At 32.4% G+C, this 12,560-nt stretch overlaps 1 protein-coding gene across 4 annotated transcripts in view; it reads right to left on the reverse strand.

Annotated features, from left to right (window-relative positions):
- Nucleotides 1-12,560, reverse strand: part of LOC122022562 (histone-lysine N-methyltransferase, H3 lysine-9 specific SUVH4-like) — an 85,383-nt gene that overhangs the window by 45,266 nt on the left and 27,557 nt on the right. For 3 of the 4 annotated variants that reach the window (XM_042580594.1, XM_042580596.1, XM_042580593.1), the window contains exons 7-8: nt 10,007-10,186; nt 9,175-9,273 (exon numbers count right to left, since the gene is read on the reverse strand). In XM_042580594.1, the coding sequence (XP_042436528.1) occupies nt 9,175-9,273; nt 10,007-10,186 (279 nt within the window). The remainder of the gene's footprint in view (nt 1-9,174; nt 9,274-10,006; nt 10,187-12,560) is intronic. The other variant, XM_042580595.1, reaches the window with a different exon arrangement.

The following is a 12,560-nucleotide window of genomic DNA, read 5'->3' on the forward strand; positions in this document are numbered from 1 at the left end:
ACATATATACACACTCCTAAATATCCTCTCAACACTAAATTATTCGCCCTCAGAGTTATATTTATTTCTAGCTCTTGATACATAGTGCATTAATGAAGACAACGCCAAGTACCAAGCCTTCGTTAATACCCGATTCCCATGGTAACATCTCCCGGACACTCTTAGAACCTTGTCTGAAAGAGGACATCTCCTATTGCATATGGAGTAAGTCTCTAACCCTCCTCCATAACTCAGCAATTGGGGGCACCAAAAAAATAAATGCTCCTGCATTTCTAACACTTATCGACAAAATGCACACTGCTTATCCTCCAAGTACTCTTGCCTGTATTTAGTTCGAAGATGCCCCAAGGCCAGCATCCAGCAAGTGGTGGCACGACTAGGTTGCAAACCATCCTATCAGTCTTTGTCTAGCATCAGACGTTGAGCCCACATCCAAAAGAATTTGGTACTGTATTAGCGGTAACCTCGTAATCAAAAGTGAATCTGAAGGGGATACTTACCAAGACCACACACCTGCACGCCTCAAATACCTATGGTGGACCCATTTGATCCAAAGAGCATCTGCTTTCACCTCAATTAGCTAAATTACTTTAGCAAGCAGAGCTAAGTTCCAACTTTTTAACTCCTGGAATCCCAAGCCTCCTTCCTCCTTCGGTTTACACATATTAGCTCAAGATACCGGAGGATGCTTAGATGTCCAGGTGAAATATCTGTAAATTCTATAGATACGGTCTATAACCCCCATAGGCACAGGAAAGATGGAGTATTCCACCCCTTGAAGCACCAAGGAAATAAGTTGTCTTGCGTGCATAAGATAAGAGTGTGTCTCACCAACCGTTAACACATCGGACCAAGGAGTCAATGAGAGGGCTATAGTTCGAAATCTGAAGCCGCTCAGCTGCAAGGGGAACCCCAAGATATCTAAACAATATAGATCCCTCCTGAAAGCCCATGATGGGCAGCAACCTCATACAGTCCCTATCCTCAACTCCAACCAAGTAAATGCATAATTTCAGGCACCTGAAGAACAACTGTTTCCCCAAATTCACACAGACAGGTAGATAAGGTTGCAACCGAATTCTCATCACCCTTAAAAAAAAAGAGATTGTCAGATATAGGCTAGGTGAGTTAGTCCCAGTGGTGTACATTGGGATGAAATATGAAGGCTGAACCAATTGTGCACTGCTGAATTTGTCTCCCAAAGATTTCTATATAGATTTCAAATAGATACAGTGACAATAGTGGATCTCCTTGTCGCAACCCCCTAGCTCCACGGAATAGCCCAAAAGTTCCTCCATGAATGGCAAGTGAGTATAAGGTAGTGGTCACACATTCCATAATCCAATCTATAAACTTCCCTAGGAATTACAACCCCATAAGTGCCTCCTTCAGGAAATCCTAGTGGCCCGAGTCAAATGTTTTTTGCAGGTCAATCTTCATGATGCACCTCGGAGACAATCGCTTTCGATTGTATTTTCCTAAAAATCTCCTGAGCCAAGTGGATGTTATTTGCAATGAGTCTGCCTTTTACAAAGGCAGTTTACGACTGATGTAAGAACTTGTCCATGATATTTGCTAGACGACCAACCAATAACATAGATATGACCTTGCAGAAGACTGTACAGCAAGATATAAGTCTATAATCCGTCACTTTACTAGTATGGGAAGACTTCGGGACTAGAGAAATTAAAGTATGGTTCCATTTCTTACATAAAATACAAACAAGATGATTGAAATAAAAGAGAGCGTCGGGTGTTCTTTTGGCTATGTTACAAGGAATTAACAATGTGAAGCTATGACTCAACGCATCGACAAAAAATAAGAATGTAATAGATAAAAATGTTAATGTAGATGTGTAAACATACAAAGATGGATGGATAAGAAGAAATGAGAAAATTAGCTAGAGTTAGAGTTGCACTTGTTGAGGGAAAGCATCGGGAGACATTTAAGATGGTATGGACATGTATTAAGATGACCAATAAATGCTTCAATTAATCGATGCACATCAAATGAGAAAGACAAAAAGAGACTTACTTAGAAATAATAAAATAAGATAAAAATTTATTTAAATATAGATGATGATATAGCAGTCAACCCCACCTAGTGGGATAAGACTTTGTTGTTGTATAGATGATGATATAGTAGAGATAAAGTATAATGGCGTAGAAGGATTCATATAGCCCACCCCACCTAATGGGATAAGGCTTGGTGGTTATTATTGTTGTAATATATCAAACATATTTAAGTCATTATAGGAATATTTTGTCCATCTTAACTAATTTCCACTGATCATTTAAAATATATTTCATACATTCAATGTTAATTCTACTTAACTCCTCTAGTTTCTAAAGTTTCTATACATAACTTAAGTTACAACTTTACCATAATTTCATATTAAATACTAAAAGATAAAATCTAATAGAGTAAATTAATCTAGTACAAAAGAGAAACAAAGAAAAAATATATATGGGCATAGAATAGAATAGATCTTTGATATAAACCAACATCTACAATTAAAGGATAACAACTTATTGCTTTTTTAATTGTCGCAACACAAGTAACTATATTATCTTAAATTTTTCTTTTTTTTATTGTAATTTTTAAATAGTTTGTTATTTTTTAAAACTCATCATAATAATAGTAGAAGGACTCTTCATCAGCATTGCCCAAGTCAATATTTTAAGTGTACACCTCTCTTATTTTTATCTATATTTCTAATTTAGTAAATATATAACATAATTTATCTTCTGAACATAAAACAAGTTTAGCTTTCAAGAATTTCAAATTTAGTATTTATATTATCTTTCACAAATATGAATAGTTTGAGGTTGTAAATTGGCATTACTAGGTCAGAAAATTTCTAATTTTTATCTATATTTCTAATTTAGTAAATATATAACATAATTTATCTTCTGAACATAAAACCAGTTTAGCTTTCAAGAATTCCAATTTTAGTATTTTATATGATCTTTCACAAATATGAATATTTTCAGGTTGTAAATTGACATTACTAGGTCAGAAAATTAATGTTACCGCTAAACAACAGAAAGGAAGGCAAATATCATAGGAGGGTCCCCTACTACTTGTGACAGGGCTAGTTGTTGTTGGTTGTAGATTCAGTATGCAAACACGTGTTGAGATCTCAAAGAGATGTAGTGAAGCAACCACAAACAGAGAGATGGCACTCAAAAAGGAGGCATTGCGCAGGATGTAGCACACACATAAAAACAAAGCAAAAAAATTTGGTATTCTTGCAAAGAAGAGATTGTAGTCTATAGTCATCACATAAGACTAATTAGGGGTCACTTCATAAGCTAGCGATAAGGCAATATGCATCCATGTGACTCTGCTTGATGCCAAGTGTTACCGAAAATAACACTCAAACCGTGCTTAAACAACTCATGAGAGGTCATTGTGCTAGAAGAAGATGAACTCATGAGCCAACGGAGATGAGTCCAAGGTTTAAAATCTTGAATCAATCTCTGGATAATATACTATTTCGTGTAAATATAGTTTCAACACTAATTTAATTAAATTATTAATAATAAGGTAATTAATTTTATAATACAGATTGTAACTTTTAATAACCTTTTTATTATAATTGAATTGTTTATTTAATAGTCAATATAATGCTTATACATGTTTCTTTTTATATTTTTTATTAATTTAATCTCCATGGTTTCTGAGTTTTAATTTTTCAATTTTAGTCCTTTGTAAATTGTATACTTTTTCCATTGCATTTAATTTACACTAATAATCTATTCAACTTTGTAGGTATAATAATAGAATAAAAATGAGAAAATTAAAGCTTCTGTGGTGCCCTATAAACTAGGGCATATTTTGCTCCAGATTCTACAAAGAAATTACAAATTTGAAGTCAGAGAGACATTTATTATTAGGGATGTAATTGTGTTGACATGAACGTATAGTTTTATAGTTTTTGTAATTATGATTGAAATTTGTTCATGACTATTTGATGTAAACTTTGAGCATCAATTATCACTTTGTTCTTTTATAAACCAAAATTAAACACTTGAATGCAAAGAAATAATTTAAAATTTACTCGTTTAATTTTAAATTGGTTTTATATCTTCCAAATAACTACAATTATTAGAGTGGACCAAAAAAACCATTACTTTTATATTTTAGGATATAAAGTTTTATATTTTAGATTTAAATTGGATTTAAATTTTGTAGTTAAAATATCTATAAAAAATACAAATCTCAAACTCATATTCAACTCAACTAAATTTGAAAACTATGGACTAGAAATTCTTTTAAAAATCAAATGAAAATTGAAAATTTTTTATTCATTCAAGTTGAATTGCAGAGAGTTTAAAAAAAAAAATAGCACACTTGATGACATCATGTATCTTTAATGAATTTTTAAAGAAACAAATAAAAATAGTGAAAAAATGAGTCATCTTTTTAACTTATTCAACTAAATTTTCATGTAATTAAAGCACCATATCGAGCTCTAGTTGTTCCTCAACACTCAAACTAAAGCTGAGAGAAGACACAAAAATTGAGAAGAAGCTTGACATGATCTTATCGAATCCTAATTTTCTTGCAGTTTACTGAACGATATCTTTGGTTTCTAACCTAATCACAAAATTTAGAACACGAAATATATCTTCTCTAATGTAAGATTCTAAATTTTATCCTATTTAAATTTCTACATTTTAATTATTTTTTAAAAAATATTTAGATGACTAATAAGCTAAATCAAACAATTATTTTGACTTTTCGACTCGAGTGAAAGTGGATCTAGGGTTAGGTGAAGTTCATTAAGCATACATGGTGGTTAGGATAAGGTAGGTTCAAATCAGGCTCGATTTGGATTTATTTTGAGTGGCTTAAAATTAAACTAAGCTTACATAATAATACTACAGTTCAATCATATTTAATTAGACTACTAATATTTTTGCAAGGTCAGAAATTGTTTTAAATTTCTCTCTTTTCTCTCCACATATTCCCCTCCCTTTCTCCTAATTGCTCTATCTCGCTTGTCTTTCATTGTGCCCCCATTACCCGCCCATCATTAGTCACATGTTGCCATCGCTCTTACTATTCTCTTAGTTCTTCTTATACGTTCTCTTTCCTCTCTTTTCTCTCGTGGTCTCTCTTCTCTCCCTTAGTCTCTCATCCTCTCTAGTTCTATTTTGCTTCAGTGTCCTAACTATCTCACGTGTCTATCGATGAGCACACCAATCAATTTTGCCAATGCAAATCAGCCCAGCTCTCGACTTCAATTGTTGGACGTGAGTTGCCTATGTAAAACCTTAAGCTACAATTTGCAATGCAAATTGTATCTCTACCTGTGCAAATTATGGTATTACAACACCACAAATATGACCATAAATATTTACAATATCTGAAGTAGCTCCTAGATAGTGATCTGAAGATCACTATTCTTATTTTTTAAATTATGTTTTCACTATTCTTATTTTTCAAACATGACCAACACCTTGTAGGGTCGGTCCAATAAAAATCGCCGAACTGGCGATTAAGCACCAAACCAGAGATTCACTGCCGTTCGGCCCGTTGGTTCTTTTTTTCTTCCTTTGTAAACATTAGAACTGTCGGTTCTGACCATTGGGATAGGGGGTTTGTATTTTTTCAACAGTTGAAATCATTTGATAATTTTTTAATCAATGATTACGATTAATATTTGTTACTCTCCAAACTCTATAAATAAAGAATTCATTTCATTATTTCCGTACCATCTTCTCTACTCTCATTCTCAATTCCACAATCTCTACACGCTTTCAACTCCAATAATTCTACACGCATTCGACTCTCACTTCCCACTACAGTGGAAGGAGGCCAAGGAGGTTCATCATCTCGATCTCGAAGAGACAAGGAAATAGTAAATCCAAATGAGCAGCTCAACATGATTCAATCCCTTGATGATGAGACCAAGCAACTTCCGACACCCGAAACACAAGAAAGTACTAATACAATTACTTCAAAGATTCTAGAAGCTCCTCCTTTAAAATCTTTTATTTTTATTAAACATTTAGCTAATACATTTTTTAAGAAAAGAGAAGAACACTTAGTCACATTCAAAAGTGGGAATAATAAATCGCAAATTGACTTTCTTATGGTTAGGAAGAAGGATAGAAAGATTTGTAAAGATTGCAAAGTCATCCCTGGAGAAAGCTTAACTACCCAACATAGGGTAGTAGTGTTGAATATACGCCTCAAACATAGTATCAATAGAAAGAAAATATATACAATTCCTAGAATTAAGTGGTGGAAGTTAAAGGATGGGAAACAAAATATATTTAAGGAGAAGGTAGAAGTACAAACATTAGGTGAAATATACGATGACTCTAATACAACATGGGATAAGATGGTATCAAAGTTGAAAATAGTAGCTAAGAGTGTACTCGGTGAGTCAAAGGGGCATGCATCACTAAGTAAAGAATCTTAGTGGTGGAATGAGAAAGTACAAGAGAAAGTGAAGGAAAAATAAATAGCTTATAAGGAATTTTATATTTGTAAGAACGAGGAAAACTTAAAAAAATATACAATAGCCAAGAAAGAAGCTAAGAAGGTAGTGAGTGAAGCAAAAAATGAAACTTTTGAACGGTTATATCAAAGATTGGATACAAAAGAAGGGGAAAGAGATATTTATAGAATAGCTAAAGTGAGAGAAAGGAAAACAAGAGATCTTAGCCAAATAAAATGTATTAAAGATGAATGTAATAGGGTATTAGTAAATGATGGAGAAATAAAAGAGCGGTGGAAAAGGTATTTTCATCAACTTTTTAATGAAAGTTCAGGTGACCAACTTAACTTAGGTAATTTAATTAGGTCAAATGAGCATAGAAATTTTAATTTTTATCGTAAAATTCAAACTTCAGAAGTAAAACAAACTTTAAATGAGATGCACAATGGAAAAGCCGTTGGACCAGATGATATTCCGATAGAGATATAGAAGTGCTTAGGGAAACAAGGTATTGAATGATTTATAAAATTATTTAACATGATATTGAAAAAAAATGTCTGATCAATGGCAGGTAAGTACTCTAGGTCCCTTATATGAGAACAAAGGTGATATATAAAATTGTACAAACTATAGCATTATTAACTAATGAGTCATACTATGAAACTTTGGGAGAAAGTAATAGAAAAAAGATTAAGGAGACCACAGTGACAGAAAATCAATTTGGGTTCATGCCTGGAAGGTCAACAATAGAAGCTATACATCTTTTTAGATAATTAATTGAAAAATATCGGGAGCAAAAATAAGATCTACACATGGTATTCATTGACTTAGAAAAAACATATGATAGAGTCCCAAGAGAAATTATATGGAGAATTTTAGAAAAAAGAGGTGTTAGTATAACATATATTGAACTAATAAAGGATATGTATGAGGATGTAATGACCAGAGTGGCAGAGTAACTGAAGCATTTCCAATAAAGATAGGGTTACATCAAGGATCATCTCTAAGTCCCTATCTTTTTACAGTAATTATGGACGAACTCACCGCACATTCAAGACACAGTACCGTGGTGCATGTTGTTTGCAGATGATATTATTTTGGTAGATGAGACACGTGAAGGAGTAAATGCTAAGCTAGAATCTTGGAGGGAAACACTAGAAGGGAAAGGTTTTAAGCTTAGTAGATTAAAGACAGAATATATGGAATTTAAATTTAGCAATATTAGAAGTAATGAAACAATTGTTAAGATAGGAGAGGACGAGTTGCCTGGAACCGAGAGATTTAAATATTTAGGATCATTTTTACAAAATGATGGAGGGATTGAGAGAGACGCGTCATTGAGCTCTATCTCTTATTATATCATCAATGTAAGATGTCTCTCTCAATCCCTCCATCATTTTGTAATAGGAGATAACATGTTATAAGAGATGTTAAAATAAGAGATATCATCAATGCAAGACAATTGTTAAAATAGAAGATAACATGTTATCAATAAACAAAATATCTAGGATCATTTTTGCATAAGAATGAAAGGGTTGATAGAGATATTTACATATGATACAAGGAAGATGGTTGAAATGGAGGAGGGCGACAAGTGTTCTTTGTAATCATAAGGTACATCTAAAACTTAAAAGAAAGTTCTTTAAAACGGCGGTTAGACCTACTAGATTATATAAAGTTGAATGTTGAGCGATGATGAGATCACAAAAATAGAATATGAGTCATAAAGATGAGAATGTTAAGATGCATGTGCAGACATACGAGGATGGATAAGTTAGGAAGTGAGAACATTAGAGAAAAAAAATTCAGATTGAATCGATTAAGGGAAAACTCCGAGAGACGGATTAAAGATGGTATGGGCATGTATTTAAGAGATTAATAACTTCCCAGTTAGGTTATGTGAGATTATGACAAATACACACATTAATTGAGAAAAAGAAAGACAAAGGAAGACTTAGTTAGAAATGATTAAAAAGAATAATTCATTTAAATATAGATGATTATATGGTAAAGGATTGGACCCAATAGAATATGAGTCATAAAGATGAGAATGTTAAGGTGAATATATGGGCATACGAGGATGGATAAGACAAGAAATGAACATTAAAAAAAATCAAGGTTGCACCTATTAAGGGAAAACTCCAAAAGACGAATTAAAGATGGTATGTGTATTTAGGAGATTAATAACTATCACAGTTAGGTTATGTAAGATCATAACAAATACACACATTAATTTAGGGGGAAAAAAGACAAAAGAAGAATTAGAAATAATAAAAAAGAATAATTCATTTAAATATAAATGATTATATAGTAAAGGATTAGACCAAATAGAATAAGAGGATCTATATAATCGATCTCATTTAGTGGGCTAAAGACTTGGTTGTTATTATTGTTATAAAAATATGAGAACCTACTAAGAAAGAGCCTAGTCACACGAATAAATAGACAACACGGTGGATGTCACTAGAATTATCATAATGACAAATAAATTCTAAGTCGCACACTAGGATCCGAAATCATAAGTGTCATGACAATTTAAAAGATTAAAACATATTATATAATGACTAAAACCATAGGTAAAATATTCCATGAATATGGTGCAAGATTACTTTTTGAAACGTATTACGACAAGTAAAATAATAAGTAAATTATTTGATGCATAAAGTGCAACGCCATCTAAACATAGTCCACAAAAGAAAATTCCTTTTCCATCTACAAACCTTATATAAGCCATCATATGTGTATACTTTTCCACAATAGCTATTTCGAGATTCATGTCCACGAACAACTCGAACAGACAAACCAGATTCAAAGTTATTCTGTAGAGGGGAAAATATGATATCATGAAACTAATAGAGCATAAAAAAAACATTCCCCAACAAGGGGAAAACATAACATCATAAACTAATAGAGCATAAATAAAAATATAACTAAGAATTCAACAACTTTTGATTGGCAAGTTCCAAAAAAAAAAAAAACTAAAAAGTGACATCAAAAATATTTGTAGTTAAGTGTGTCAAATTTCATACAAATAGAACTCTAAAATAACTATAAGAATACATAATCTAGGAATGGAAAAAAAAAAAAGAAATGAATGAGATGGAGTAAATCACCAAGAGCAATCATAGTCTACTCATTTTGCATAAGTAGAAGACAAAAAAAAATTATAGCAATGTCCCCTAGCTCGACTAAATTAAAAAATAGATAAATGCCAACATTAAATTCATAAAATGGTAAATATAAACTATAAATAATAATTTCCAGGTACCAATATGTCTGTGCAAGTTAAAAATAGTAAATTAGCCTTTAAAAAGTCCTAAACACCACTTGATTTCCCAAAGGTAGATTAACTCAAAGTTTGAAATTAAAGTAAATCAGCTAGATGCCATATAAAAAATGGATTTTAAGTGTCTCAATTTCTTAAGTACATAGCTCCAATTGAGAATATAGTTGAAGAGCATACTTAAATATTATAGGAACTACTGAGAAAAAATCATTCAGCATATCTTCATAGTTTGCATAAAGCAGCATCAATAGTGCACTCGGACAAACCTTCAATGCCAAATTACCGCGTCCCAACTTTTGATCTTTGATTTGTTGCTTATTTCCAAGAAGATCATGCCCACCCTGACCAGTATACAGAATTTCATCTGCATTATCAGTGTCATCCTCATACATTCCTGACAACACTATGCACACAGCGAGTGGAAAAGGAACACCCTTATATTTTTCCTGCCAAATAGGAAAGAATAAATAATAAAGTTATGCAGAGTATTTTGTAACACCAAAACATAGCAGAAAATATGGAATTCCAATATATTGTGACACAGGCATAGAATACCTAAGCATATCCATTATAAGATGCCATACATACCACAGATCAAATATCAATTCTAGTAAGGAAAAAATAACTAAAAAGTGTATAAAAGATGATTAATCCGATTGTTCTAAGTTTATCATACACGAAAATATAAATTTATGTATATTTAAACTATTTAAGGATGTTTATACAACTTTTGTTGAGTTCTTAACTGCAGAGAGAATGTAATAAGACAATAAATTTGTCTATAAAACTATATTAAAGAAGTTAACAAAGTTTCAAAAAATGAGTCTCGTACAATAGAAATAATGCTAGATAATATGGGGTATCTAAAAAACTGTATTTAATAAAATTGCAAGAAAAAGAAGATGCAAACTAATTAAGGAAAAAATATTTCATGAGTTAGAAATTAGTATATTCAATAAGATTGTTATCTAGAGTTTAACTAGCCTTTGATTGGTATTAATTGAGTCTAATTTACATTGTATTTTATTTATTATTTTTCAGGATTAGCTTTTTTGCAGATTAAGGCAATGGTGGTGAAGGAGGTAACAACCTCAAGCTCAAACAATTGAAGGTCAAAGGAACAAATTTTTGTTGATCTCATACGTTGAAATAAACAATAATCTATTTAAAAAATTAATAAATCTCATTGGGTTATTATGATTTGAATTTGTTTCTTAGATATGTAGTGATCCTTAATTGAACCAAGCTTGTGGGAATTGAGTTGTATATTAACATTGGGCGATTAAACTGTGAACGTTAATTTGCAAAGTATGCGATGGTTATGCTATGTTGATCTAGCTTTGGATTTGTCAAGCAATAAAAGCACAAATATTTCAAGATCAAGATTGAGAAGAGAGAATGCTGGGTTGCTTAAGATCAATACTCTTTTTAAATACTTGTTACACCACAATATCTTGTTTGCTTACTGCTTGACATGATTGAATTTTATTGCGACTCTTGCTATTTCTGATTATTTGAGTTGGCTAATGGGAGCAGAATTGCTACCATAGGGCAAGGGTTCGAATCTCAGCAAAGTCGAGGAAAAAAAAGTCCTCCTCGGCACTGGCCAACTACAGCTTCCCAATTTACCTCCTCACAGATGGTCGTGGGGCCGACCGTGTGGGGCCGCTGGGGTGGCCGATTCCACCTTTTGCTACCAGGTGAGACAATTGTTGATTCTATGTGTTGGATATGCACTATCAAAGCTACTGTATTAATTGGTGGTTTCTATGTTAGAGCAAAGATATAGTATTTACTCCTCGAATCAATGATGGGAAAGTGTGAGAAAATTCAACTTTGTTTTGAGGTAGCTTTGATTGGTCAGCGTGGTAGTAGACTACATGAATAAGGATAGTTGTGATCACTAGTAGTGATCCAGGACATGTCAGCATTCACAATTGTCATTGTCCTAGAATTTTCTCATACTCCTCTTCTCTTAACTCAACTTTCAGACAAAATTTATTGCTTATGCTAGTTTCTCAAAGATTCCTTAAACTATAACATAGAGATGTATGGTTTCGTTTGTTCTGCAGTGCTCGGTTAATTAGTAGCTGTAAGTTTTTTCATCATGGTCATAAGTTTTTGAATGCCCATAGAATGATTGGCAATGAGGCATAACATAAAATTTGTAGTGCTTAATGATATTACATAAAAGTCTGAGGTTACAATTGCTTTAACGTTCAATAAAGCTCAACTAGAACTGATTTTAAGTTAAACTAGTACCAAATCTTCATGAATAGACTAGACGAAAAGACAATAAATACACCAATAACTTGGGTATCTCCAGCCAAATTGGACCAATTCTGGGTTGCATAAAAAATCTAGTTTACATTTAATTTAAGTCAATTCAATAATTTAGAAAATGATGAGGAAGTGATCCCTTAATCAAAGCAATGTCTTAAGAAGTAGCCTAGAATCCTAAACAGCTACATATGCCATCACTTACATGCATATAACAAAGAACTGCATAGCATATATAGGTGGTCCCGATATGTGATTGGCATTCTCATACAATACCAGACAATCTGTAACTGCAGCAGTGTTATATGCAACCCAAACATACTTGTACACAAAAAAACTAGATTTTATGGTCCATCCAAAGCTGCTTACTTGGAACCAAATCAATAAGTCATAGTTATTTCTTATTCTAATCACTTTTCAAATAACATTCGCCCAAGATGTTTTTTCTTTTCAAACTCGAGAATTTGTTCACTTTTCTAATGTAAATTTTTTGGTATGGTAGCATGTAATTGTTAATTTAAACACTTACATTACATGAGT

The sequence above is a fragment of the Zingiber officinale genome, chromosome 9B (genome assembly GCF_018446385.1).
Source record: "Zingiber officinale cultivar Zhangliang chromosome 9B, Zo_v1.1, whole genome shotgun sequence".
NCBI lineage: Eukaryota > Viridiplantae > Streptophyta > Magnoliopsida > Zingiberales > Zingiberaceae > Zingiber > Zingiber officinale.